Here is a 23,829-nt window from a genome sequence, read left to right on the forward strand (position 1 = left end):
GGAGACCCTACGGTAGGGGTGGAAGCCAACAGGGGACGTCGCACCAGGCGTTCCAACAAGGTCAGCAGGGCGAAGGTCACGGACAAAGTCAGCAGAAGCAAAGCTGGCAATATCAACCTCGGGGCCAGTCCTTTCGAGGGAGAGGGAACGGACGTGGCCAAAGGAGGAGAGGGGGCGATCAGCCCTCCTCGAAGTGACTCAGCACGCAAGAAGACGCCCACCCTCGTCAGCCCCCCAAGGGTGAGGCGCAAAAAGGTGTCATCAGGGGGAAGAGAAGATCCAAGAGCCTACGAGCATACGTCACCGGTAGGCGGAAGGCTGAGGTTCTACCTTCAGGAGTGGCGGCGCATAACCACAGACAAGTGGATACGGAACATCGTGCAGCACGGATACTGCGTAGAGTTGGAGAAAAGACCTCCAAACAGAAAGCCGAAGGGAAGACAGAGATCGGCCCAAGAACTGGCAATACTCAGAGAAGAAACACGGAAACTCCTGCAAAAGGGAGCCATAGAGACAGTGCCGTTCAGGGAACGCAACAAAGGGGTCTACTCAAACTACTTCGTGGTTCCGAAGGTAGACGGAGACCTCAGACCCATACTGGACCTCCGGTACCTAAACAAGTTCGTCAAAACACAAAGGTTCAAAATGACTTCACTGCAGGAGGTACTGCCACAGATAAGAGAAGGGGACTTCATGGTCACCGTGGACCTCAAGGATGCCTACCTTCACATCCCAATAAACAGAAGGCACAAGGGCCTCCTAAGATTCAACATCGAACAGGAACACTACCAGTTCACAACCCTGGCCTTCGGATTAAAATCAGCGCCAAGGGTCTTTACAAAATGCCTGTCGGCGGTAGCGGCACACCTACGAAAGCAGGGCATACACGTATACCCCTACTTGGACGACTGGCTGGTCAAGGCAAACTCACACGAGAAGTGCGAGAGGCACGCAAAACGCGTAACGGACACCCTCACAAATCTGGGATTTTCCATCCACTGGGGAAAATCATCGCTGGAACCGGAGCAGGTAAAGATTTTCCTGGGGGCACAGATCAACTCCCTCAAGAGTACAGTAGTGCCCAGCGACAGGAGGACAGATGCCCTACTGAAGGAGACGCAGCTCTACCAGAAGGGGCGAGCTCTGACAGTGAGGGCGGTGAGCAAGATGATGGGGATGATGGCGTCCTGTATCCAGCTGGTGCCGAATGTACGCCTGCACATGAGACCATTCCAGGAATGGCTGCAACAGCAATGGTCACAAGCAAACGGAAGTTGGGAGGATCTAGTGGTTGTTACGCACGCAGTGCAGGAGGAGATAACTTGGTGGAACAGAGACAACATAACAACAGGGAGAAGCCTGACACCACCAAGCCCAACAGTGACCATTACCACGGACGCATCGCAGATGGGATGGGGAGCGCACATGGACAACCTCAGAGTGAGGGGTCTATGGGCTCCGGCAGACGCGGTCCGCCACATCAACTACCTCGAGTTGAAAACAATACTGCTAGCCCTGAAGGCATTCCAGAGACACCTGTGCGGGCAGAGGGTGTTGGTGCAGACAGACAACACCACGGCGATGTTCTACATCAACAAACAAGGGGGGACACAGTCGTTTCCCCTCTCATCCCTAGCTCAGGAGATTTGGAGATGGGCCATACCTCTCAGGATAGATCTACTGGCAATTCACCTACCGGGGAAGGACAATGTGGAGGCAGACTGGCTAAGCAGGCAGACCTCAGCATCGCACGAGTGGGAGCTCAATGGCCAGGAAGCGGAGAAACTCTTCCGGAGATGGGGGACTCCCACAATAGACCTTTTTGCAACACGCCACAATGCAAAATGCCAAAGCTTCGCGTCCAGGCAACCAGATCAGCAATCCAAGGGAAATGCCCTATGGATAAGCTGGTCGAGGACATTTGCCTACGCCTTTCCACCGATACCCCTGTTGCACAGAGTGCTCGACAAGTGCAGAACCAGCAACATGACTCTGATCCTGGTGGCCCCACAGTGGGCGAGGCAGACATGGTTCTCACAGATTCAAGAAATGGCGCAAGGCAATCCGTACAGGTTCGAGCGAAGAAAAGACCTGCTCTCAATGCAAAACGGGGAGGTCCTGCACCCAGAGCCAGAGACCCTCAACCTAGCAGCATGGCTCCTGAAGACCTAGAGTTCGCACACCTAAGGTTACCTCAGAGCACTATGCGAGTGCTACGGGAGGCAAGGAAACCTACTACAAGAAAGTGCTACAGCGCAAAGTGGAAGAGATTCACGGTGTGGTGCAGGAAGAAGGGCCTGCACAACAGAATGACAAGAGACTCAACGGTGCTGAGGTACCTCACACACCTTCTAAAGAGTAACCTCTGCTCGAGCTCCCTAAGGGTGCACCTAGCAGCGATCGTTGCCTACACCAGAGGTGAGAAGGGTGGAAGTTTCTTCAGCTCGCAGGTGGTGAAGAGATTCATGGAGGGAGCCAAAAGAATGGCACCCCCGAAAAGGTTGCCGCCGCCGGCATGGAATTTAAACGTGGTTCTGACGGAGCTCATGAAGGCGCCGTTTGAACCCATTCACAAGGCCAATCTACAAATGTTGACGATGAAGACTGCCTTTCTAGTGGCCATAACCTCACTACGCAGAGTGAGCGAGCTTCAAGCACTAACGCTACAGGAGCCCTACATTCAAATTCACAAGGACAGGGTAGTCCTGAGGACGGACCCACACTTCATGCCCAAGGTAGTGTCGGCGTTTCACATGAATCAGAGTATACAGATACCGAGTTTCTTCCAAAACCCGACTACAAACGCAGAAAAGGCCCTGCACACCCTCGATGCCAGAAGAGCGGTGATGCACTACATTGAAAGAACCAAAGAACTCAGGAAGTCGAAGCAGCTGTTTGTGTCCTTTGCTACTAGCTTCATGGGTAGACCAGTGACCAAGGGCACCATCGCTAGATGGATTGCCCTCACTATCCAATTCTGTCACAAACAGGCTGGACAGGAGCTAACGGAGGGGCCACAAGCTCACTCCACAAGGAAGAAGGGGGCCACAGTTGCCTTCCTGGCAAACACGCCCATCCAAGACATTTGTCTCGCAGCAACTTGGGCATCTGTGCACACGTTCACAAAGCACTACTGCGTGGACATTCAAATGAATAAGGAAGCACAGGTCGGACAGAAGGTGCTACAACACATTTTCAACGACCAGCGATCATCTTCCACCCAGCCACCACAAAAATAGGAAAACCGCTACAAAATCTATGCACAGCATAGTGAATCCAGAAAGATTCACGCTGCAAAACGAAAAGTTTCTTACCTGTCGGTGTAGTTTTGCAGCTTGAAGATCTTTCTGGATTCACTAGCGAACCCACCCACCTCCGCCAGGAAGATGAGGCTGGAGGAAGAGGGGGTGAAATGGATAGGATCAAAAAAGGTGGATACGTACAGAAATATGGACAAAAGGATTAATCAATCGCCTAGGGTTAAAAAAAAAAAAAAAAAAACAGGGAAAAAAGAACCCGAAGATGGCGCCCCAAAGGTGGGACTTCCGCAGGAAGCACGACGACGTCACGGGAGGTGCACCAAATGGTGGACGTCGACGCCCACCTGGGCTACAAAAAACAAAAAAAAAAAAAAACAAAGAAAAGACTACGAATCCGGACCCAACCACAAGATCGCGGAATAATGCACAGCATAGTGAATCCAGAAAGATCTTCAAGCTGCAAAACTACACCGACAGGTAAGAAACTTTTCGTTTCACCTGCAAAAGTCATGGTTTAAGTAAGGTGACCGTTTAGGACAGTTCCTCTGGTGAGTGTGGGGGTAAAATGTTTGCAAGAGATTCACATTTTGGTGCACTGAAAATATTCCATTGCGGATCAACAAAGTTCTTGCATTATCTTTTTTTCCCTCTGCAGAGAACTCTTGCCATTTTTCTCTGACGCGTGGTGGCCATGGAATTTGAGGCATGATGCACTGCCTCAGCGTTACTTGGTGCAGTTTTTTTAATGCCTATATTTGCCATTTAAACTAAGCTTCATTTACTAGTTTGATGTTGTCCCAATACTGTTTGCTTACTGGAAATTTCATGAGTGGTGTCTTGGTAGCCCTCTTTTTCCATGGCCTGTAGATGTTCACTCACTCACTTTTAACCCATTTAAAACCATTGAGAAAAACATTTACCCCTTCTCTTTAGAGTGACCTACCCTGTTTGTCAGGGTTCAGTGCCGTGATTCAATGAGGTATATTTTCTTGTGTTCTTCTCTGACCCGGTTAGTCCCGGAGGAAAGCCATAATATACTATGTTTTTTTTTTTTGTTGATCCATTATTATTTGTTTTTCAAACCCTTGTTGTTGGTTATTGGGTATTGTGATTTGTTTGTACGTTTCTGCATTATGAAAAACATATTCGTAAGGGGATATGGCTGTTTTTTAATCCGCTCTAGGATGAGAAAGCCATTATAGGTTATGTGGTTTTCAAGTTAATTCATTACTGTTGCTCAGTGTGGGTATTCAGGAGTGAGAGAAATGTCTACGATTGTGGTTTTAATGCCACCTACTAGCTCCCCACCCCGTGTAGGGAAGAAGGGATATTGCCTCCTGCTGCATTTGTGGCTCCTTAGAAGGTTCCTTACCCTCCCCTACCTCTGCCACAACCTCGGAAGGGGTAGAACCCTCCAATTTCTTTCAGACTTGCCACTGGATACAACGCCTTGTTTGAAGTTTATGGGGGTTGGTAGTATAGCATAATCCTTGTTCCTGCTTCCTAATGGAAATGAAATTTTTCTTCACGATAGCTAGGACATGTTATATTCATTACTGTTGCGAAGTTATTGTATTTAGGAATGAGAGAAATGTCGCTGCTTATGGTTTCAATCCCCTTCCCCATCCCCCTCAAAGAAGAGTTTATGGTCTCTGATGTGTGCATAAACTATAAATGGACCTTTGTCTCCTTTACCAGAAATGTAAGTAACATCATGAGTATATTTAAATATTGGATGTTGCGCTTTATAAATGCCACTAAACATAATATGGTGTTTAGGGAGATTGCATCATGTTTGAAATTTGCAGCAAGAAAAGTGGCCACCGTACTACATTTTCTTATGAGTGTTCTCTTCAATGTGTAAATGGGATCTCAAAGCGAAACAATTGGACATTCATGGCTCTTGAAGTGCTATATTTAGGAGCAGCTTCTCGTTTGTGGATCGGGAGAGGTATTTTTTGTCTTTGAGACGGTCTCATTCTCTGGTCTCTTGGTTATTGCACCTTTTAGCAGGAGCCAAAATAACTTCTTGTTCAAAAGCTTTCGGTTGGATAGAGTACTCTGCCTATTCAATTTGTACCAAGGGCGCTTCATAGATGACTGACGAGGAGAGCGCAGAGGGGTGCCTGATATACGGAGGTGCAGCGAGATGAGGAAATGATCCGTCCCGAGCAAAGGGAGCGGCAGATTAGCCTCCAAGGTCTGGAGATTCTAGAATACAGGCTCGAGTAGACGACCTGCTATATGTGTCGGTCCCTCCACTATCTGGGTTAATTGGCAGGCGTCCATATCTCCCTGGAAGATGATAATCTCCTGGGAATCATGGCATTCCAGGTGTAGGTTTCAGGTCCCCAATTCTATTAAAATTGGCTGCTTCTAGTACGAGTGTAGATGCTGGATTAACTAATGCTTCTTGAAAGGCTTTTGAAGGCACTGGTGGGCGGTAGATCGGAAGCCCAGAGAGGGTGAAATTGTGGGTCAATGCAATTTTAAACAAGGCACTTTCACAGTCGGGATAGTCTGTGGTGTGAGGGTGCATGAAAATGATGATTTAAATATAACAGCAAATCTCCTCCCGCTTGTCCTATTCTGGGCGCACATCGTGTAGCCTGCTGGTAGGACCAAGGCCGGGATGGCCACGGAGTCGGTGGTAAACCATGTTTCAGTAAGAAATAAAATATCCGGTGTGGATTCCTGCAGAAGATCTAATACCTCTGTATGATGTTTAGCAAGAGATCTGCAGTTGAGGGTGTAAAGAGTGAGATATTCCAGCCCTGGGACCGGAGGAGACATCCGTCATCCCGTCTCTGCCCTGAACCCACAGCCGATGCTCTTCCCGTGGGGAGAGTTAGGGTACCATTTATATTGCGTACAGGGGGTTTTGGATTGTAAAGCGAGCAGGTATTCCAGAGTGTAGGTTTGTCTGCAGTGTGTCCCAGAACCAGGGGTCTTGGCGGCAGACGGGCGCAGATTGGCTTGCCTTCATCGTCCTTTAAAATGTGCGAGGAGGAGGAGACAGAGAGGAAGACTAGAACGTCACCTTTCTAAGATGGCCGCTGGAGAATTGCCGAGACCGGAAATGGAGAAATTCCAGTCCGGTTCTCCCTCCCCTCAAACAGCAAAGTTGCTGTGGTGGAACAGGGAAAAGCGGGCTCAGGAACATGGGTCAGATTACAATTTTATACGATGTGGGAAAGTTAAAAAAAAAAAAATTAGTAAACCTGCGTTTAAGCTGTGGCATCGCATGCGCAGGGCAGAAGTGCAAATAAGGCAATGGCTTTCAAAACAGGTTAAAACCGCGTTAAGCTGTCTGTTCATGCAAGAGCAGAAGTGCAAAATGAGGCAATGGGAGGTCCCCCTCGTCTTCAAACTCATACCAGTTTACCCGTAAGACTTGTCAATTGCGCGTCAGCGCCATCTTACTTTTAATAATGCGAGAAGGAGGAGACCGAGAGGAAGACTAGAACGTCTCCTTTCTAAGATGGCTGCCGGCGAATGGCCGAGACCGGAAGTGGAGAAAATTCAATCTTGTTCTCCCTCCACTCAAACAGCCAAGTTGCTGTGGTGGAACGGGGAGGAGCGTGCTCTGGAACACAGGTCAGATTACAATTTTATACAATGTGGTAAAGTTAAAACAATCGGTAAAACAGGTTTGAAACAGCGTTTAAGCTGTGGCAATGCGTGTGCAGAGCAGAAGTGCAAATTAGGCAATGGCTTTAAAACCGCGGTTAGCTGTGTCTGTGCGTGCAAAAGCAGAAGTGTTAAATGAGGCAATGGGAGGTCCCCCTTGTCTTCAAACACACACCAGGTTACCCGTAAGACTTGTTAAATTTGTATATCGCAATGCTATGCTCTATAAAATAATTATGCTATTTCTATATTCTTTGCACTCACTCCCTGCCAATACTCTTTTGTGCTCACTTACCACCAATATTGGCACATTATAACTACTTTTATTGTGTTTAGAAGCATGTATTCATTTCGTATCCTATTTGTGATCCATGTACTCTGATGTCCTTATGTAATGTGACTGGTTGTCTTGTAAAGCGCTCTGACACCTTCGGGTAAAGTTTGCCCTATATAAAAATGCATAAATAATAAAACTCTTGAAATCTGAAAGACAGACTTATGGAGGTATGTTTACACTTTTACTAGACACTAATGTCTGGATTCTAGAACAGATATCCAAGTAGGTCAAACTTCCATTAGGAATCTTTTTGCTCAATTACTTCTGTAAGCCATCTTGAGCCTCATCCACCATCATTTTAGAAGGATGGACTAGCTACTCTATTCAGTGCTTATGATTATTAATGATGATATTCTGACTTGGGAACTCAAAGCATTTCCTTTCATCTCTACTGCATTCAACAAAGCAGCGCAGTCCAGTAAACAACCTGTGGCTTTCAGTAACATGCTTCAATCCGTTTTTCAAAATAAACTATTAATATAAAAAAGCCTAATTGGTTATGCATACATTATAGCCCAGCTAAGGGTTCGTTGTTTTTGATGCTGTCAAGAACCCACTAGTCAATCGGCCTTGCGGTTGTATCTATTACACTTTGCTGTTTAGAAAATGTTTATTTCTAGATTTTTGCACCTACCTCCTGTATTTCCACAAAATCTCATTCTAAAGGATTTCACTACCATCTGCTTTGTTTCTTTCAATTATGTATTAATACTTCAATGCTTCTGTTTACTGTGTCTCTTTGTATAACTTCTTGATAATTAATCCTTATTTTTTTTCTTTAGGGAAATTATACCTTGATCAGTGATGAAGACCAGTAAGAAAAGAATGGAGGCCATAAGAAAAGCAGCCCAGCGGTTGCAAACAGACTTCCTCCTGCGATAACTTCTGCTCTCTTTCATCTGGAGACAGCCTGTGCATGGGGCACTGGAATTGTACAACTAATTGGCTGCAAATGCTTTGGGCAGGATGAGTGAAGGATTATGATGATGGCAAGGAAGCAAGATGTCCGCATCCCTACCTACAACATCAGTGTGGTGGGATTGTCTGGGACTGAGAAGGAAAAGGGGCAGTGCGGCATTGGCAAATCGTGCTTATGCAATCGTTTTGTGCGGCCCAGTGCGGACAACTTTTACCTTGACCACACCTCTGTTCTCAGCACAAGTGACTTCGGGGGACGGGTGGTCAACAATGACCACTTCCTATTTTGGGGGGAGGTTGTGCGTTCCCTGGAGGATTATGTGGAGTGCAAAATCCATGTTGTGGAACAGACTGAATTCATTGATGACCAGACCTTTCAGCCCCACCGCAGTACGGCCCTGCAGCCGTACATTAAGCGAGCTGCAGCTACCAAACTGGCATCAGCTGAGAAGCTCATGTACTTTTGCACTGATCAACTTGGGCTGGAGCAGGACTTCGAGCAGAAGCAGATGCCAGATGGAAAGCTGTTGATTGATGGCTTCCTTCTGTGCATTGATGTCAGCAGGGGTATGAACAGAAATTTCGACGATCAGCTGAAGTTTGTTTTAAACCTTTACAATCAACTTGCAAAAACTAAGAAACCCATTGTGGTAGTTCTAATGAAGTGCGATGAAGGGGTAGAACGGTACATTCGAGATGCTCACGCTTTTGCCTTAAGCAAAAAAGCTCTTCAGGTAGTGGAGACGTCTGCTCGATCTAATGTGAACGTGGACTTGTCTTTCAGCACTTTAGTGCAGCTGATCGATAAGAGTAGGGGCAGGACGAAAATAATCCCCTATTTTGAGGCTCTAAAGCAGCAGAGCCAGCAGATCGCTGCTGCGAAGGACAAGTATGAATGGCTCATAAGTCGTCTGGTGAAGAACCACAATGAGACCTGGTTGAATGTTAGCTGCCGGATGAAAACTTGCTCAGAATTTCAGGACTATGTTTATCTTGAAGGGACTCAAAAAGCCAAGAAGCTTTTTACCCAGCATGTATTGCGACTTAAGCAGGAGCATATTGAACGACGGCGGCGGACATACCATGAACTGTTGCCAAGCGCATTGGATGCCCTGATCCCCAACCTAGAGGAAATAGACCACTTAACCTGGGGTAAAGTGGCGAAACTACTGGAGACAAAGCCAGAGTTCTCAAAGTGGTTCATAGTTTTGGAGGAGACCCCATGGGACATCACCAGTCACATTGATAACATGGAAGATGACCGAATTCCATATGATCTTACCAAAACGCAGGCAGTGGAAGAGATCTATGGAGCCCATCTGGAAAAACTGAGAAATGCCAGGAAAAAAGCAGAAATGAGAAGTTCTTTCAAAGTCAACCTAGAAAGGTCTTTGTTCATAACGCCTGGAAAGCCCTGGGAAGAGGCTCGCAGCTTTATCATGAGTGAGGAATTTTACCAGTGGCTGGATGAATCGGTTTATATGGAAATATATAGCAAACACCAAAAAGAAATTATTGAGAAAGCCAAGGAAGAGTTTCAGGAGCTGCTGCTTGAGTATTCAGAGTTGTTTTATGAGCTAGGGCTTGATGCTAAGCCTAGCAAGGAGAAAATGGGTGTCATCCAAGAGGTTCTTGGGGAAGAGCAGAGATTTAAGGCTTTACAGAAGTTGCAGGCAGAACGTGATGCTCTTATCTTGAAGCACATTCACTTTGTTTTTCACCCTACAAAGGACACCTGTCCTAGCAATCCTGTTTGTGTAGACACAAAAATTGAACAGCTAATTAGTTCTAGATTTATAAGGTCCTCTGATCGCTACCCAAATAATGCCCTTTCAGACTCCAGTGTAGATAGGATCAACCTTGTTATTCTGGGAAAAGATGGACTGGCAAGAGAGCTAGCAAATGAGATCCGGGCTCTTTGCACAAATGATGACAAATTTGTCATAGATGGTAAAATGTATGAACTGTCCTTGAGGCCCATTGAGGGGAATGTACGACTTCCTGTTAATTCCTTTCAAACACCAACGTTCCAGCCCCATGGATGCCTCTGTCTGTATAACTCTAAAGAGTCCCTCTCTTATGTAGTTGAAAGTATTGAAAAAAACAGAGAGTCCAGTATGGGCCGTAGAGACAATTATTTACTTCATCTGCCATTGACACTGATCCTTGTAAACAAGAGAGGAGGTGACACAAGTGGGGAAACTGCTCATAGCCTAATACAGCACGGGATGCATACTGCAAGCAAACTTCAGTGCATGTTTCTTGATCCAGCCTCAACAGGCATTGGGTATGGACGAAATATCAACGAAAAACACATTAGTCAGGTACTGAGGGGCCTTCTAGAACTGAAGAGAAACTTGAACCTTGTGAGTTCTGCATCCAGCATCAAAGACCTTTGTGACTGTGACCTTCGGATTGTTATGTGTTTAATGTGTGGGGATCCATTCAACACGGAAGACATTTTGCTACCTATCCTTAAGTCTCCAACCTGCAGGCCTTCCCAGAGTGCAAGCAACAATTCAGTGCTCCTTGAATTGCAAATAGGATCTCAGAAAAAACGAATTGAACTGTCTGTCCTGTCATACCATTCTTCTTTTAGTGTTAGAAAAAGCCGCTTGGTTCATGGATATATTGTTTTCTATTCTGCCAAACGTAGGGCATCCATGGCAATGTTGCGGGCCTTCCTCTGTGAAGTTCAGGATATCATACCTATTCAACTTGTGGCGCTCACTGATGGTTTGACTGGCTTTCTAGACAATGATGTGAGTAGAGAACAACTAACTGAGGGGGAGGAAATAGCTCAAGATATAGATGGCAAGTTTACAACCATCCCTTTTAGCCAAGTTCAACCTAAGCTTGAGATTTTTAGCCCTTTTTTCAAAGATGTGGTGGAAAAGAGAAACATCATTGAAGCAACACACATGTACGACAACACTGCTGAGGCCTGCAGTGCCACGGAGGAGGTGTTTAATTCACCCCGTGCCGGATCGCCCCTTTGCAACTCCACCCTCCATGATTCCGAAGATGACCCTGAGCTACCATCCCATCAGATCTTTATGAGAGAGGATCCCTACCTTGCATCTCTGGCCAAAGATCCTTGCAAGCACTATGAGCTCGAAGGAAATGATAGTCTTTCTTACATCTCTGTCATGAACACTTTTGAAAGCAAGCTGAGCAACAAAGTACCTCCACCTGTAAAACCAAAGCCCCCCACACCGTTCGACATTTGTAAGGCAGACTTAGCTTACCTGGAACCTGCCAGCAGGGATGCTCAGAGAAAGTCTTCTGTAAGTTGGGCACCCTTGGATGGGTTTGATCCATCTGATTATGCAGAGCCCATGGACTCTGTGGTGAAGCCAAGGAGTGAGGAGGAAAATATCTATTCTGTGCCACACGATAGCACCCAGGGAAAGATAATCACCATCCGCAATATCAACAAACCACAGCCCAATGGCAGTGGGAATGGGTCTGACAGTGAAATGGACACAAGCTCTTTGGAGCGCCGGAAGATGTCCATTGTGAGCAAACCTCTACTGTATCGGAACAAGTGTCCTAAGTTAGGGAGATTTGCCAGTTACAGACCCAGTGTAACTGTTGGAAGTGATGATGAACTGGGGCATATTAAGAAGAAGGAGGAAGATCTTAGTTCAAAGGGAGATAACGCAGTTATCCCATATGAAACCGATCCAGAGGACCCTTGGAGAAAGAACATCCTGCGCAGTCTGAGGAAGACTGCAAAGGTAAGAGTGTTGTATGAGATAATTGGTGTCGAGGAATATCCTTGAGGGAACACTGATGGGGGTAAAAGGAGGACTCTGAGGAGTATGCGCATACATAGATAGTACAGAAACATAGGTCGATAGGAGCTAGGTCAATGGAGGTCTGCCTCCATTTCTGCTGCTCATCTTCATTCTTTGGTATTTCACTCCAATCTTAATTTCCCTGTGCTGTTACTGAATCATTAGTTGCTACCTACCCTTCCTGTAAAATGTTGTTACAGTATTGATGTAATAAGGCAGTATGGAAATTGCTGCTGTTCAGATAGCGGAGTGAAGTACAATAGAGGCAGAGGAGTAGTAGTGTTACAACACTGCAAGCCGATAAGCAGGTTTAGTTGGATTGCAGACAAAGGGGCACCATCTGTGTAGATGGACTAAGGAGCAGCAGTGAGAGAACAGTGCAGTTTGTGGAACATGAAGGAGGTATCATTGCAGGCAATGGGGTGGTCTGACGATGCAGCAATGAGAAAACAGGCTATATAGTGATGTGGTTAATTTAATGTATGTATATAGTTACTTATAGAGTGCACATCACTCATTGGCATCATGGCCCCTGGGAAACCAGTGGGGAGTTAACAATGGACAAGTGGTTAGAAGAATTAGGTAGCTTAGTATTGAAAGAAATATTAGTAGAAAGTCAGTAGTTTGAAAGATTACACCACATTGCATTCAGGCAAGCATGGCAGAAGGCAAAGGCTGCTCTGACAGGAAGTAGAGGAGAAGTAGAATAATCGTGTAAGGGCAATCCGAAGGGTTTAATTTATTAAACAATTTATTGTACAATTTCAAAAATGTTCAATGAATGCCTCCGCTGTGTATGGAGTTACATTCGACACCCCTACTCAGTCTAAGTAGGAAAAGGTGAAGCCTGTGTGAAATTAAATCCATGCAGAGATGTTTTACCTTTCATATATTGCCATTTAAAAAATTATAAAAAGTGTCCACTATACTATACTCAGTGTTGGGTGCTCTGACAGTGTTCTAAACTTCCCTGAAAAGACCGAGCTCAAAAAAGAAAAAAAAAACATGCCGACTTGATGTTATTTCAAATGTGCGCGGACTAGAACAGTTAATGTCCTATGGGCAAAGTAGTTTGGTGGGATTATTAGTTGATTTTTTAACCTTTTAGGCAGCAATTATTCAGGGCAAACAAATATGATTTCAATGTGAAACGGATGGATAATGTATGTCTCGGGTGCATGGAATAAATCCAGTCATCCACGTTGCGCCTAATTTTGTTAACACTCCGATTAGAATAAGAAAAAGAAAAAATCTAACTAGTAACTGAGCAAAAATACCCTTCTAGGTTTCTAGTTTCAAATAGCTTTTTTTTTCATTTCAAGATACATTTTATTGAGGTTTTATATAAGTAAAGTACAGGTACAGTAAAGATAAAACAATTTTCCGTGGAGGTATCGTAACAGGCAGTTCAGATCAATACTATAGTTTTAGGTTGGAAAAAAACAGCCTGTGTTGTAGTTTGTGTGTTATTGTAGACTCTGTTTCCTAAGGATGTGGCTTTAGTGATATTTGTATGGAGGATTACGAGGAACTGACTGGTAGGTGGCTATCAGAAGTAGGGTATCCCTGTTAATCGTATGGTATATGTTGAGATCGTTAGTAAAAGGGATTGCACAATAGAGAGAAGGCAGGTCAGGCAAGAGAAAAGTGGCAGTGAGGGGTGTGGGGACGGGTGTTTAGGGACGGGTGTATAGGGGTAACTGGAGTGGGGTGGTTTCAAATAGTTGTATTCAGCAAGTGAAGATAGAGAGACAGCAGCCTCATTAAAGAGGAACTTGCCACTGAATTTTGGCAAACTTGTATCTTCCAGGTCTCAAACTGTAAGGTATTACCAGTTTGTCACTTACCATTCAGTTCGGCGGCACAATTTGCACAAAGATTCTTGGATAGTAACTGTACCTTTTTGTCTCGCTTAGTAAAAAACGTTTTGGGGCATTAGTTGACGTTTAAGCATATGACAATTCTAAATACTTTTTTGTGATGAATTTGCATTGTGAACATTTTTTCTTGCACTTTTTATGACTGCAATTTTCCTCGTTGTATTTTTTTTCCTAAGCCATTTCTGTTAGTTAATACATGTCCCTCATTTCATGAAATGAATACACTTTTTGTATTTTTGACTTTTAACAGTGTGACTGTTGAGCACTAGCACATTTTTCAAAGTATACCTTATATTTGGCTCAAAGAACAAGATGGTACTCAACCTATGCACTAAGCTCATCCTGCTAGAAAAGCCAGCGTGAGTGCCATTCATTCGCCTGGTACATCCTTGTGATTCGTTCTTTCTGGCACCAGTTGTGCTTCCTTGTTGCGAAGGTTCCTGACTGTGTTGTGCTTTTCAGTAGTGAGGTCTTGATTCACCTTTTTCACAGTGAGAATCCAGCATGAGGTTCCACAGCCATTGAGTGAGCCGGTCATTCTTGATGCTTTACCTGAGGGTGGCACCCCACACCACTTAAGCTCGACGCTGCAAAGATGTACTGCCATCCCAAAGGAGAGTCTTGCTACACGCTTACACTTTATCTTTAGCACTGTACGCCATCCTGGAGGAGGACCCCTGTGAGAAGTAATCAGTGAAGAAGCCCAGAGTACAGTTGGGGCTGGTTTTCTTCAGCCTCTCTATACTTTGCTCCTGCAAGAATGTGAACAGGTAATAGCATATAGATTCAGAAACTGCTTCTCTTCAAGATGCAAGCGCCATTTGCCTCAGTGATGGGATGGGCCCTCATACCAAGTAACTTGGTTGCAGTTTATTGCATCACAATGTTGGAATTGAGTGTCCTCTATCTTCTGTCTTTACTGACATCTGTCTTGTCACTGTTAGTCATGGTACAAAAGGAGAGAGCAGCAACTCTATAATTAAAAAAAAAAACTTGAAGAAACAAAGTCTAAAACACTATTTTTGTGGAAATTCTAAGATGTGACTTTGGCAACTTTTACAAAATATATAGATTGCAGAAGTTTATATTTCAGGTTGGAGAAAAATTAAAGCAGGTGAGTTCATCAGAACTGTAAGGAAGAGCATAAATGAGTTAGCAAAGATTTCAGTCTGTGGATGGTCCTACAACTAGATCACTTGCCTACTGCAGTAAACAATTTAGAAAATCAGTTTGCATTGGCCACATTGGTAGTGGCATTAAAACCACCACAAGAGGCCACAAGAGAAACTGATTTGTACATCAGCCATCTCTTTCCAGGGATGGCCTGCATCATCACAGTCGTACATTGCTCAGTTTAATAGCCTACCTCCTGATTACGTGAATAACAGTCATTAGAGCCTGCCTCTAGACTGCGCAAATATTCTTTCAAACTTGCTGCATCTGATGTCTTCACTAGTAATGGACTTTGGAATTGATTGATTTGAGGTGTCATGGAACTAAACATCTCTTTAACTGTACCCTATGCATACAAGTTTATTTACATATAAACAAAATGGAGCAAAATGGATAACATCTTGCACTACTGCTTTTTATTAGGAGAAAATGAGCACCCCAACCACATAAGTGCAGAGCCTCATCCTTTAGAGTTATGAAAGGTGCCACTGCTTTCAGAAGTAACGTTTTTTTCCAATGAAAGATGTGGTATGATCAGTGGGTCTCAAGGTGAAGGGGGGGGGGGGGGGGGTGCTCCGGATCAGTCGAAGAGCCAAGGCTTGAGGTCCTTCCCGAACGAGTGCAGGGTCGGGGAGCGTCTGATGTTCACAGGGAGCTCGGTCCAGGTCTTGACTGCGATGTAGGAGAAGGCTCTGCCGCCCGTTCTGTTTCTGCGGATGCGGGGGACCTCTGCCAGGGTGAGGTCGGCAGAGCGGAGGTTCCTCTTGGGTACGTGGACCGATGACAGCTGCCAGTTCAGCAAGGAACAACAGAAGGAACTACAGCTGCAATCATATCACTGACAACGGGTGTAACTTCCAAAACTATAGCATTGACCAAAGCTGCAAGAACAGCTGGCACTATGACATACACAACAGCAATCACAACTGTAACCAGAGTGAAGACCACATTGCAACCACAACTGGTAGAACTGCCAAACATCAACCAAAGCTGTAACAGCGGGGGACCACAGCAACAGCCACTGCCTTAAAAAACAAGAACTGCAGCAACAGTATTTGTCTTGTTGGCAGCAACCAGAGCTCCTGCAGCAGTAGTGACCACATCAGAGAGCACAACAGTGAATGCTGCTGCCCAATGCCAGGGGCAACACACCTGCCAGCAAGATACGAACACCAGTAGTGATCTCAGTTCAGTCACTGAGGAAAAAAGTGATGCATGGAATACTTGAATTAACCTGAGAAGACTGCTAATTACTCCGGTCCATTGTCTTGTCCTTTGATTGCAGGCTACCTACTGTGGAAAAAAAAACTTTTGCTAAAGTAGCTAGTTCGGCTCCAATGTACTTATACATGTAAACTTGGGTATGCACAAATGTGCTATGATAATTACTACCTTAACTTTGTGTGATCTACATCTTTGTGCACCTCCTGACAAAGTATTTGCCAGGAAAAAAAACTGAACCAGATAAATGGGTTGAATCTAATGGTTTAGTATTGAGGGTTGGCATGTTAGTCAGTCATCACCCCCTTTTGATAGTTATTTCTAATGAATAGCAGTCCTTCAATGCTTAATAATTTGGCCTTGCATAAGATCTTTCCTTTTTCCCCCCTCAAGTTCCCCTTAAAGAATAGTGATGATATAGTCCCTGTGACCACCCCACATGTTTGATTAAGCCTAGGATAGTTGTGGGCTAAGTTGAAAAGCGTGTAATTGGAAGCCTACCTTGTAACTCTCCAGGTAACCCACAAGTATTTCTCTTGTTACAGACTCACTCCTGCGACAGGACAAGCTATGACTAATATGTGTTTTAAACCTGACAACTCATAATTGCCTGAGTCCCAATTTCTGTTCCCAGTTAGAATAAAGTTACCATAACAGTTACTCTGCTTCTAGTACATAGGGCCTTTCCTATAGTTATGTTATGGAATCTACTAAAGAGCTTCTGTCACCACCAAAGTAGTTTCATAGCCCCACTAAATAAGGGTTAATAACCAACGCGGTGGGACTGTGCTTGCTGTCCATTATTTGTATACAGGTGGAGTGTGCAGTTCCTAAAAGAATCGGAAAAGGAAACGAAAAAGGCAGTAGGTCGAGAGTGGTCTGAGCAAGCAGATTTGGGAGGGGGGGGGGTAATCTGATTGCTCAGAAGCAAGAGCCCTCACACACCCAGTTGTCATGCTTCATCGGTCAGCTCTTGATTACACCGGCTTCAATGCCCAACAGGCCTCTCGAGGGGGCTCTTTGCCAGTGGTCTTTTAAAATAAGACGTGATGAAGTGGAGATGCTGTGTGTGTAGATTGCTGTGTGGTATAAAAATAACTGAGAGACCCTGAAAGTTTTAATACATGGCATCTCTTGGTCTCAATAAAAATAAAGGGTGGTTGTGTTAGAGACAATGATCCGGTACGGCTCACAGGAAAGTGAGAACATCGGTCAACCTGTTTCGTGCCATGTAAATGTCCTGCTGATCTGGGCACTTTGTCAGGGCCATTTAACCTATTCTACCAATGATTGGAGTTATAGCAGTGGTAGGTAGCAGCGATACCCCATCTCAAAAGTCACCCTCAAAGTGTAGGGTATACCCTTTGATATCTAAAATCCGACTTGCAATGGAAAAGAGACCTATAGAGATTGAGAATTAATAACCAGGAGGGTATTCAGTAGATCATACCTCATTGACACATAGCAATGTATTAGGCAGTTGTAGAAACAAATCCATACCATAGGCAGAGTCACGCCTGTCAGTGATCGTACAATTAAATATAAGAACATATAAGATATGTCAACAAGTAGGTGATACACATGTGACGTATACCGAACATACACACACAAGGCCCATCATCCACATAAATCACTGGCAATTGGGTAAGCTCTGCCGCTTATGTGAGATTAGCTACAATAGTGGTTTTGCATCATGAATCCTTTCCTAGATTCACATGCGGTGCATTATTCCGCCATCTACTGGTTGGATCTGGAATTGTCTTTTGTTATTTCTTTTACTGGTTTTGGGGGTTGTCAACCACCATTTGCTGGTATGTCCATCCCCTGCGTGATGTCAGACGGTGCCCCAGTTGTTCCTGTGCATAGTCGCCATCTGCAGATTCTTTTTTTTCACCATTGGGTCTGGAAGCAATGAAGGAGTTCCAAAAGTTTTGGGAAAATTCTATAGTTTAACAAAGAAAAATATTGACTTGGGAAAATTCTATAGTTTTACAAAGAAAAATATTGACTTGCTGAAGACTGCAAAGGAAAGATGCAGAGAGAGAAGGGGATCCTTCACTCTTGCCTTCAGACGGGAGACCCAGTTGCGAACAGTCACATGGTCCGAGAAAAAGGCAAGGTAAGGGACATTAACAAAAAACCCCTTTTAAATTGTGCTTTAACTGCCACCTCAAGTTGACACAGAGACCCTTGTGAGGTCTACAACCTCTATCTGCCAAAAGACCACAGGGGCAAGAACTGCGAATCCTGCTCTTCATTTGTCCTGAAAACTTTGAAGGTACGCAGAAGACAGATACTGGAATTCTGACATTTTAGGGCCAGCACTAGCAAGGCCAAGATTTCCTACAGAGGACAGGAAATGGCCAGTAACTACAACCTGGAGGAGTCGGAGATAGTCCATAGAGAATCAGACGTTGAAATCCTCCACAAAAACGCTGGGAAAAAACAGGCTGAGAAGAAAGTGGTAAGACGCCGAAAGAAGGTCCATAAGGTAACAAAAGCGCATAATGGCACAGAGCGTAAAACCATTGAGAAAAGACCCTAAAAGGCAACCTCGGCATCGAATAAAACATCGACCTAAGGTCAACTGAGAACAAAAGACACCCATGGATACGATGCTGGCAAGACGTCGAAGAAATCGACAATCCCAGCCACTCGAGAGTGTGCGAAAGGAAAGAGCAAACCTTTGGAGATGGCAGAACCGTCTGTGACGAAAAAGAGGCTGATGCTCTATGCCGAACAGAGGGCGCAGGAGGACAAGAAGAAAAAGAGAAAGCTAGAGGTAAAAACGACGGCACTACTTCAGCAGAAGGAGTTTGAGGATTCCTAAAAAGAATATCGAATTCCGATGAAACCTTTGAGGGTGAAGAGGAAGAATCCATGCTGGACACTCCAGCAACACCTGAGCCCGATGAGAAAGAACCCCAAGAGGAGATCTATGAGCCTGAGGAGCCCGAAGGAGAAGCAGGGTTTGACGTGGAATCTTGCATAGACCTCGAAATAGACTTCCCCGAAGAGGGGGTGGAGAATTGCCCCTTTAAGCCATCACCTCATGATGACCTTGCGAGGTATAACATCATCATCTGCAGGGCTGCCGTAATGTATGGGGTACAACTAGAAATTGGACTTCATGCAGAAAGATAAGTGGCAGATTGATAGGGCAGTGCTTAACACCTCTGAACAATGTCTCATATGCACCCATCTGATGTTATGGTTTTCCAACCATGTAGAAAAAAATCAAACCTTGCCTCCTACAGGTTGTAAGGGAATATCATTGAGGCTTCGAATTTGTTGCTGTTAGAGAAGAAGCTGAGATTTTCATTTTAAGTGGTGTAAATACCTTTGGTTATCACCACTGCCTGTGGGGCCTCAAAAGTCTGGGTTGGTTGTTGTACAGGTTGTAAGAACTGTCATTGGCAGTAAGTAGGTCACAAAAGTACCCCCCGATGTCAGCTCTTACCTCTGAAAAGTTTGGAACTCTCAAAAGGCATTTAATTGAGGGTTGTCTGTACATCACCAGAGAAACTGGAGGCATACATCCAGGCGGGACGCACAAACGTGACATTGGTGCCTTTTTAAAAATTTTCTCACAGGTAAAGATGTTCCTGAATTCGTTAATTACCTGCAAGAGCTCTCTGACCCTGTCCTAGAGGGCTTGTGTGGATCGCCCCAGGATTCTAGGACGTAATAGCCAAGGTGGCGGAAGAGTACCCTTTTGACAAATTTTTCAGTGCTCATTAACTCCCTATTTGACGGGGCAGAAGGGAAAGCGTTCGAATTTACCTTACTCGTAAAATCTTAGACCACCAAGCTCCTAGGTTTGAAAGTTTTGGGGGATTCTTTCCATTTCCTTTGGAGAATAGAATTGTTGTTAGGTTGCCAAAGCTCCTAAAAGAAAAGGGGAACCTTTTCTAAGGGCTTGATAGTGGTTTGAAGAACTTGGGATTATTATAATTCATTTAACATAGCTAATGGTACAAGCAGAAGAGGACCAGCCCATCAAACAAAACATATTTTATCTCTGGATTCCTTCCAAAAATCCAGAACTACAGCACTAGCTTTCTTAGGTTGTGGCCTTTATGCAGGTGGCACTGCATCCCAAGAAACACTGATATTCTCCAATGGCATGCTTCTTTGAAAGTCTCTGGATTATGCCAGAGGTCCAACAACACCTCCTGGGTGTTACTTTTGATGTAAACACTTCTTTGGCCCTCAGTTGGGCTCAAGGCTAGAAAAACCAACAAGGACACTAACCCAGCCCAAGCAGTAAGCAGCACTTCAAACTGAAGATTGCAAAGTCAAGGTTTCACGCGCAACAAGTTTGAGCTGGAGCCAAGTCCACTAACATATCACAATGTTCTAGGTACAAGCCACAGCAGCCCTTTCAGGGCAATCTGTTTACCAAAAATTAATCAAGGTGAGGCTTCTAGGGCAGTATCCCTGTAAGGTCAGAAGCGCCCAAAGCAAGTAGACAGTCGGCTCAAAACAAGTACTTCCACACATTACCACCGGCCATACAACACTTGAATGCATAAAAATAGGTATATATCTCCCCCAGTGGGAAAGGGCTAACATGAGACAAGTGGATACATCTATTGCCTATAATTTCATACCATACTACCTAATGTTCCATCATGCCTCCACGGGCAGTCAAGACCAAAGGCTGCTACAAAAGGAAGTGCATGCATTTCTTAAAAAAGAAGCAATAAAACCAGTTGTAGCACACTAGTAGGGACAAGGCCTTTACTCTCTGTACTTTCCCAGCGCCAAGAAATACAGAATGCTATGACTGATGCTTTACCTATGACTGATCAGCTGGTACAGAATTTCAGAGTACTTTCAATTCAAATATTTAACATGATTTGTAACCCCAAAGATTTCCACATAAAAATATATCCAAGTTATCAATACAACCAACACTTATAAATGAAGGAATATTTTTTCTTAAAATAATAAAAACAATCATCATTACACAAAAAAAACAAGAAGCACAGAATTGGCTAACGGGGCGGATTGAGAGTTAAAATGCAGAGGTTAAAAGGAAAAAGGAAAAAAGAATAAAAAATTGACTTTAAAGTACGCAATAACTAGCAGCATACAGGGAAATGAGAGTGCAAGCGCTCAGATGTCAAAATCTTGAATTGATAGATAAACAATTGTACTTGATGGTAGCAGTATACAAAGAATCAAAGTGCAAGGATGCAACTATAGCACACAATAGCGAGCAGCATACAGGGAAACAAAGTTCCAGTGCTCAAATACCAAAATCTTGGATAAATAGATATACAATTGTGCATGACGGTAGCAGCATTTGAGGAATCAAAGTGCAACTATAGCACCAATATCAGAAAGAAAGAAAAAGAAAACCCTTTTCAGATGCATCCATGACGAGATTAATAACAGACATATTATAGCAATAATACTTTGGCTCTCCCTTAGATGCGGTACCAGCGAGGATTCTTCGCAGTCATCTTCCCCAGGTAGCGAAGCATATAGGTGACATGGCCTCGCTTTCCTTCCAGGAATGTCTAGTTCCGGATAGCTGGAAACTGGCCCAAGTCGCCCCAATAAAAAAGAAAGCCCACATAAGCATAACGCAATTAGACAACCTGAGACCAATCTCCCTCCTTCCCTACTGTGCGAAGGTAGTAGAAAAATTGGTTAACCGACAGCTGGTGAGCTTTGTGGAGGAAAACAAGCTCCTCCACACGTCTCAGTCGGGATTCAGAGCCAAACACTCGACAGAGACCGCCCTCCTCCTATCGACAGAACTGCTGCGGGGTAAGGCGGATGAGGGTCACACGGCCGCACTGGTCCTACTGGACTTAAGTGCGGCGTTTGACACCGTATCACACCCCGTATTACTGGACCGCCTGAATGAAAAGGGAATAACCGGACCTGCACATGAGTGGTTGGTTTCCTTCCTTAAGAACAGGAGATTTCTAGTGCATTGTCCACCATGTAAATCCAGTGTAAGATGTCTCAGGCAAGGGGTTCCACAGGGCTCGATTTTGAGCCCCACATTATTTAACCTGTACATGGAACCCCTTGCCAAATTGGTGGAGTCATATGGTGTTGCAATAGTCTCCTATGCAGACGATACACAACTGGTGATCAATCTGTCCCGTGATCCAGTTGTGGATGCTGAGAATTTCTCGGCCTGCTTGGTGGCACTTGACGGCTGGATGAAACAGAACTATCTCCGCCTTAATGGTAATAAGACAGAAGTTCTTATCGTAGGTCCCTGTCCTTCCATCTGGACTTCTGCCTGGTGGCCCATTGAACTGGGCCCTGTCCCGGCCCCGGTAGACACAGTTAAAAACTTTGGCTTTCTTCTGGACTCTAATCTAGCCTTTACCAATCATGTTGGTAAGGTTGCCGGAAAATGCTATGGCCTCTTGAAGGTCCTGAGGAAAATCCTGGACCTATTGCCCCCCAGCTCCAGAAAAACTATGGTACATGCCTTGGTCACCTCCCATTTAGACTATGGGAACTCCCTCCTATGTGGACTCAGCAAAAAAGGCCTAACACAGCTACAACGCGTCCAGAACGCAGCTGCCAGGCTGGTCCTTAACCTCCCTAGGAGAGCCTCTGGGAAACATGCATTACGTTCCCTGCACTGGCTCCCAATAAAGGAACGAATCAAATTTAAAACTATGTGCATCACCCACCGTATAGCTCACAAAAAAGCACCTTCATATCTCCAGGACTTGCTTCCAGTCTATCGCCCCTCACGCCCTCTGAGGTCGATGGGCAGCATGCTATTAGTGGTGCCACGGATACACAGAGCAAGGATGGGAGGACGTTCCTTTAGACACCATGCCAGCAAAGACTGGAATGACCTACCCATCGAATTGAGGATGGAGCCGTCTGAAACCAGGTTCAGACAGAGGCTGAAAACCCATCTTTTCCCCAAGACAAATTCAGCATAGTATGTCCCTGGCCCTAGTGCTCACCTGTGAGCTAAGCTGAAGAGATGTTGGTAGGATTGTCAGCGCGGGGACGCACTGTTCTCTATGCAACCAAGCTCTTAACAAATGTCATTAACTAACTAACTATTACAACCCTCTGTTAACCACATCTAAACGAGACAAACCGGTTTCTACGCTAGTATATATTTAAGAATTAGTTTTAAAAACTAAATTTTTTAAAACAGATCTGCTCGGGTGGGGGCACAACACAGTTACGGGCCTCCTTGGCTGTGACAATATTGTTCTTTAAGAAAAAAGGTCTTAGATTTCTACGATGTAAAGGTTTTAGTGTTGGGCAAACAAATAGGACGCGATTTAAGTCCTGTACACAAGTACTACCTAAGTGACAAAGTCTTTCCTGCCTAGGAAGACCCTCCCAAGCTCCTGTTACAATTCTTAAGGGAAGTAAATTCAACCGGAGAGACAGGATTATTCTGCACACTCCGTGTTGGAGATTCCATATAACTTAAGGTTGAGGCTTTTTATAAATACTATGCCTTACCTATGCATTGGTTAATGTGTTCGCTACTGGAGCACGTGTTTGTGAACATTCTCTCTAAATATGGGTATAACTTCATGACGGAACCTTTATCATTCCCCAAGAACCAATGCATATTTTTCCTGGCTCGACATTCCCGA

At 44.7% G+C, this 23,829-nt stretch overlaps 1 protein-coding gene across 2 annotated transcripts in view; it reads left to right on the forward strand.

Annotated features, from left to right (window-relative positions):
• Positions 1–23,829, forward strand: part of ARHGAP35 (Rho GTPase activating protein 35) — a 409,579-nt gene that overhangs the window by 133,470 nt on the left and 252,280 nt on the right. For both annotated transcript variants that reach the window (XR_014968680.1, XM_085625658.1), the window contains exon 2: positions 8,010–11,885. Coding sequence is in view for 1 of the 2 variants with exons in the window: in XM_085625658.1 (XP_085481784.1) it covers positions 8,208–11,885 (3,678 nt within the window). In the remaining variant the exon portion in view is untranslated. The remainder of the gene's footprint in view (positions 1–8,009; positions 11,886–23,829) is intronic.

Source organism: Triturus cristatus, chromosome 9, assembly GCF_964204655.1.
Source record: "Triturus cristatus chromosome 9, aTriCri1.1, whole genome shotgun sequence".
Taxonomy (NCBI): Eukaryota; Metazoa; Chordata; class Amphibia; order Caudata; family Salamandridae; genus Triturus; species Triturus cristatus.